The sequence below is a fragment of the Nelusetta ayraudi genome, unplaced genomic scaffold, assembly GCF_046127955.1.
Source record: "Nelusetta ayraudi isolate G7.1 ecotype Tasmania unplaced genomic scaffold, CSIRO-AGI_Nayr_v1 ptg000048l, whole genome shotgun sequence".
In the NCBI taxonomy this organism is placed as follows: Eukaryota; Metazoa; Chordata; class Actinopteri; order Tetraodontiformes; family Monacanthidae; genus Nelusetta; species Nelusetta ayraudi.
Window position 1 is genome coordinate 3,705,337 of NW_027466098.1, and position 6,342 is coordinate 3,711,678.

The 6,342-nt window shown below is 43.4% G+C and overlaps 1 protein-coding gene across 1 annotated transcript; it reads right to left on the reverse strand.

The window, feature by feature from the left end:
• Positions 1-3,056: 3,056 nt before the first annotated feature.
• On the reverse strand, positions 3,057-6,091 carry LOC142895005 (leukocyte elastase inhibitor A-like). Its single transcript, XM_076035731.1, has 5 exons — positions 6,086-6,091; positions 5,307-5,438; positions 5,114-5,203; positions 4,826-5,021; positions 3,057-3,325 (listed from the first exon to the last, which is right to left on the reverse strand). Exons 1-5 carry the CDS (start codon positions 6,089-6,091, stop codon positions 3,099-3,101), a joined length of 651 nt encoding a protein of 216 aa, XP_075891846.1. The 3' UTR covers positions 3,057-3,098.
• Between the last annotated feature and the right edge of the window lie 251 nt (positions 6,092-6,342).

Below are 6,342 nucleotides of genomic sequence, written 5' to 3' on the forward strand. Positions count from 1 at the left end.
CAGCACTAAATCACATCCAAAAAAGTCTCAAAGCGCTTTGTACAGTCAGAGAAAAAGAACCAACTGGGTCCCGAGAGCAAGCAAAGTGCGACAGTGGCCAGGAAAAACTCCCCTGTGGGAAGAAACCTAGAGCAGATCCAGACTCCAGAGGGCCGTCATCTGCCTATGACCAGCTGGGGTGACAAGGAAATACAAAAACATTTAGAGAGAGAAATAGAAGTAGCCAGAGTTGCAGACAGGCCAGAGTGAGTTGCAGGGTAAAAGCTCTCACAATAAACAGTAGATGCAGATATATATAGAAGAATAAATAATAATAATAAATAATTCAAATGTGTATATAAGTGGATGTTTTTCTAACATATACATCAAAACATTATAGAATCTAGATAGGCCCAAATGTTGAGTGGTGGGGTGGTACAGCCGCCATCCATGTAGAGTGTGTTAGTCTGTGTTTGCTGTCCACGTAGATTATTGTTGGTCTGTGTTTGCTGTCCATGTAGAATATGTTGGTCTGTGTTTGCTGTCCACGTAGATTATTGTTGGTCTGTGTTTGCTGTCCACGTAGAATATGTTGGTCTGTGTTTGCTGTCCACGTAGAATATGTTGGTCTGTGTTTGCTGTCCATGTAGCAGGGGTGTCAAACTCATTTTCACCGAGGGCCACATCAGCATAATGGCTGTCCTCAAAGGGCCAGATGTAACTTATAAATGTAACTAAATGTAATGTAAAGTAAATGTAACTACTCCTTAATGTTAAATAACTCTGAATTTATTACTTATTCAAGTTATATCAGTTCTTGCACATTACAGTTGCATAGAAAAATTATGTTTGCTTGTTGCTCTGTTATAACATAAATCCTTTTGTCAGCTTATGAAACCCACATAACTCCATCAATCATGGATCAAACTATCCAAGTGAATAAAGAATAATAACATAATAAATAACTCTGTAAAAACTCAGAAAAATAACATAATAAATAACATAATAAAGCCCATTAAAATGGTCTTAATTCCTGTAAAATCAACAATTGTGAGCTGCTAAGAACATGTATGACAGATGTAGAATTTAAAGAAAAGGGCTGAACACGGCCTTGCATCCAACTGATAGTTTGATTACAATAATTTGTCTGCATACACACATAAAACCTGCAAACACTAAATAATTGCAACGGCAGCTACACATAAATTATATGTAATCAACTACAAATAACAAAATAAAGGTTGACTCAGTTGACAACTATATTGGTCAAGTTTTTAGGTTTTTGAAGAGGAGATGCTGCCTGTCCTTGAACACACCAAGTAGATCCCCTCTCTACCATCCATTGATCATGTTCTGAAAATAACAAACACAAAACAAAATGCAAGCACAATCATTAAATTGCACACAGAGTTTAACTGGTCGGGACACACCTGCTCACAGACCTTTAGCATGCACTGCTTCAAAAACGCTCCTTCTGAAAAGACCTGGAGGCGTGGGCGATTTCTTTCAGCCACAATAAAGCTAGCTTTCAATGCTGCATTGTTTTTGGCTGTGGATTTCGTGTACACACTCTGCTGCAACCGCAGTTTGTCTTTTAATTCTTGGGCGATTTGTTGCTTTTCTTGAAGGCTAGCTTTGGCGTACTTAGCTCCGTGTTTGGTGTCAAAATGCCGACGCAGATTGTACTCCTTGACAACCGACACCGCCTCATAACACAAAAGACATACCGGCCTTTCTCCTTGAAGCACAAACAAGTATTCGCCTTCCCATCTTTCTTGAAACAGTATTCCATCTGCATCAACTTTTCACTTCCTGGACATTTTGGGATCATTATTTATTTCTGAATTCCACTCGTTAGCATTGATGCGGAAGCGGTGAGCGTCACTTTGTGGGTATCATTGTGGGAAATGTAGTTTTTGGTCAAAGCACGCTTTGGCCTATTTATTTTTAGACACTCAGACCTTTTAAACTCTCGCGGGCCACATAAAATGACGTAGCAGGCCACATTTGGCCCGCGGGCCTTGAGTTTGACACATATGATGTAGAGAATGCGTTTGTTGATGTTTGGGAGGGCAAGAGTCCATAATGGCCTATGATCCGCCGTTAAATCCGGTCCTCGTCCTGATCCTGGTGGCAAAGTTGAAGTGGTGGTGCCAAGACTCCCAGGACTGCACTCTCCAGCTCCCGGCGTCGTGGTCATCACCTGCCAGAGACACACAGAGACCACCCTTGCCTCAGAAAGGCTTCCAATCATCTACAAAGCCCACCGAAGTCAAACACACACATGCAGTTACACACTGACCTCTCACTTGGATCCGCTGTGACCCTGGTGCAGTGAGGATGTCACACGTCTGTCAGTCTTGCCTGCTGGGTTCAGTGTGCCCTTGGCTGGCGCGCAGCTGAGGCACGTTCCCACCTGATTGACACACCTGCTTTCTCTCTGCCATCACTGCTGCATATAAGCCCTGGTCCCACACTCACTCGTTGCCCTCGCTTCCCTGTTTGATACTCTGGTTTTCCCCTTTAATTCCACCGCAACATTTTTAAACCTTCACTTTGTCATGTACGCACCTTGGTTTTTCCCCTTAAGTTCCCTGATAATACGTATCCTGTAACTTGATTATGTTTATTATTTAATAATATGTGTGTTATTCCCGCGCTCGTACCCAAACTGTATATAAGATGTATATTCAGGTTGTGCTTAATTATTGTTGTGAATACAACCTGTATATTCAGATTGTGCTTGATTATTGTTGTGATGACACACTTAACTATATATTCAGCATGCGCTGTGTTGCTTGAAATCATTATTGTGAAATATAGGCAAACACTTTTACATGATGTTTGAAAAAAAAACAAAACAGTGTTCATGTCTTTAATCTTGTTTGCCAGAAAATGAGACTCACTGATTGTTTTATTTTATTTTAACAGTTGTAATGAGCAAGAGTTTTTTTGTTCATCATAATCAGTGATGTGGAAGTGATTCAGAGGTTAAGTCGAGGTTTAGAAATAAAGAAAGTGCAACTAGATTTGAAATACAGAGTGTGATTCTGAGAAACAAAACAAAAAATAATAATGAAAACCCTTACAAATTAAAATCACCCACAGGGCTGCAGCTCTCACTCTGGGCTGCAGTATCTGCCAGCAAAGAGAATGCTCCTGGAGGGGTTGTGTTGAATGAACAACAAGAAGGGGTGGTCTGCAGTGAACTCTTTTGGAGGTATGTACATCGTAGTGCTCACGACCACACCAGTTGCAGCAGCTGCTTCTGTTCCCTTCTCGTTGACCTCAACATATGCCTTGTGGACAGCATCTGAAAGAGTGAGGCTTTGGTCTGGAGACATGCCTGTCAGAGAGGAGGCAGAAAGGGAGATATATTTGATAGATGTTCTGTATCATAGTCAAAACCAGTGTTTCTCAACCACTGTGCCGCAACACACCAGTGCACTAGTGAGATAATGTCAGGTGTGCCGTGAGCATTGATCAAATTACACTTGATTGGTCTTAAAGAAAAACAAACATTAATTAAAAAGAAATGATATTTACATGTTATGAACAGCTGGATTATTATTTCATAGCATTCGCTCAATGTACGACACTCGCCCCTGTCCTCTTCACCAATGGTTCAGGAATCAGTAATGCTGCTCACTCTCCAATGCTCCCAACGCTACCCACCAGCACATCTTATCAGGCTGGAAGACTCTCTCAGGGGCACTATAGATGGCACCATGGTCAGGTTCTGAGAAAAAAGCTGAAGTGCTGAAAGAGGTGTCGACAGTTCTGCAAAGAATCACCAGCAGGGATCCACACCAGCTTTGTTACGCAAGAGGGGAGACAAAATACACCCGGCCAAGAGAGACACCAAGGCCCTTCTCCCCTGAACAAGACTGGGACATGAGAGTTGACCTCAACAGGCAGCTCAAGTTCCTCATGGAGATCACCACCACATCTCTCCACCCTGACACTGTGGTGTGGTCCTCCAAGCCAAGAGTGGTGCACCTCATCCATCTAACTGTACCCTCAGAGGAGGGTGTTGAGGCCGCCTTTGAGCGCAAGAAGGCCAAGTACGCTGAGCTGGTAGCTGAGTGCTGGGAAGTTGGCTGGAAGACCACAATCTACCCAGTAGAGGTTGGCTGACGAGGCTACATGGGGCTTTCGACCACATAACTTTTGAGGGACTCAGGAGTTACTGGAGGGAAGCTGCGAAAGGCAATTAAAGACCTGGCAGAGGAGGCTCAGAAAGGCAGCTTTTGGCTCTGGCTCAGGACAGGAGTTGGGGAAAGAACACCTAACCCCATCATCAACCACAGAATCAACGAGTAAAACGTCCCTGTCACTGCCCCACCACAAGGAGACGTTCCAGGATTAAAGGAGCGAAACGTCAATGAATGGTAGTTCCTGGTTGATGACCCTGCAGCTGACCCGTGGGCACCGAAAGAAGTGCGACAGGCAGCAATGCCAAGCAGGAAATGTCAACTACCTGTACATTTACAGTAAGCCATAAAATAGCTATATTGCATTCATTTTTCAGTGTTTTAAGAGTAATTTCAATAAACAGCTAAATACCGTGAAGACACATATTTTGTTCTAACTTTGCTTTGGTTCATTTTCAATTGACATTAAAGCAACATGTTTTCTACATATCCCAGGATCTATTTTTTCCTCCCATGAGGTGGGTCACCAAAACACTCCATCCATCTGCTCCTGCTCCAGCCCCCCTGTCACATTTTAGAACCCATTGTGGGCCCAACAGTCAAACACCACTGATATAAAACAAAATAAAAATCACATGCATACAAGTAAGAATAAGATTTGTTTCAAGTTTGGAACAAGCCAAGTGTCCTACCAGTGAAGTCGCTCAGTGAGGCACTGAAGGCATCAACCATCCCCAAGCTGACCAGGACTTCTTTCAGTCCGTACTCCATCTTGAACCTTGGCATCTTCACCTGGACGTTGACCTCATCCATCCTGGCCGGTTGAATCCACTCCACAAAGTTCTCATAGGTCAGCTCCTTCTCCAGCCGTGTGGTTGATTGGAATGACTTTATCACTTTTCTGAATGTCTCATTGTTGTTGCTGCTGGTGTTGTTGTTGTTTTGTTTTTTTAAAATGTGTGTCAAAGCTTCTGTCCCACCTTCTCCAGGCCTGTAGTACCGTCCGCTGCTTCTTGAGGTAAAAAGATGAACATGCTGAGATCTCTTCCTTTGTAAGGCAACTCCAGGACCTGTACAAGGGAGCATTTCAAGCATGATTGTTGTAATTCCTTTTTTTTCTGATCAGAAATCGTGATTTCTGGCAGCTGATAAATAGCAAGAAATTGGTAGGACCTGGCAGTTGACTTGAGCAATGAAGGTGAAGGGAAATCTATCCTCCTGGAACATCATCTTCACCTGCTTCTTGTCATTCTCCAAGGAGGAAACACAAAAACATGTTAACAACAAGGAACTATGTGAAATCACCTTTTGCAGTGATGTTTATCGCAGGATTTAAACTGCAGCGTTTGAAGGGTATCAGGTATACATATATACATGTATGCCTCCCTGCTTCAGTCTTCATTTGTTGCAATTGTGGCTTGGTGCTGTTCTTTTATTGAAAGCATGGTCACCTTTGCTGTCATCTGCTGGTTTGGCAACTCCACACAGGCTCAAATGAAGAGAGTCAGTCAAATCATCAGACTATCTAGCAAACTGTTGGGCTGCACTTTGCCAAGCTTGGAGATCATCTACAGACAGAGGATGCTAAACAAGGCCAGGAAGACCACCAGTGACCTGAGGCCCCCCAGGCCTGCACCGTTGACTGGCTTCCTTCAGGGTGACCATACTGCCCCCCTCTGTTTAAACTCCTGGACAGCCAGCACAGTTCCTAACTTAAGCCTCTCAGCTGGTCTGGAGAAGCATTAAAACTACTGCTGCTCCTAATAACTGTTCATGACGTGACTACTGACTAACTGCTCCAGGTCTCTTCCCACTGTCGCCCCCTGCTGCTGGGGGCCCAGTTGTTTTTTTCTCTGATTGGGCAATGAGACGCCGGTTGTGATTTAGCGCTGGACAAACAAAAGAGAGAAAACAGGTGCAGCTCTTAAAAGAGGAAATAACATTTTTCTCACCGTCATCATGCACTGCCAACAAGTGATGGCAACTGCATTTCTGTAAAGAGCCGCCAGGGGGCGCCCTGAAGTCAAAACTAACTTCTACTCCAGACTTTACAGAGAAATGAACACATGGTGAAAAAACTCTTCCAGCAGCAACTAGAATAAATACTGAGTGAATGACTTTGAACACAATTTGCATCTTTGAAATCCTTTGAAGAAACAAAAGTAACCAGCGTGTTTTTCCAAGGTGAGCAGTAGAAAGTCCAGATATG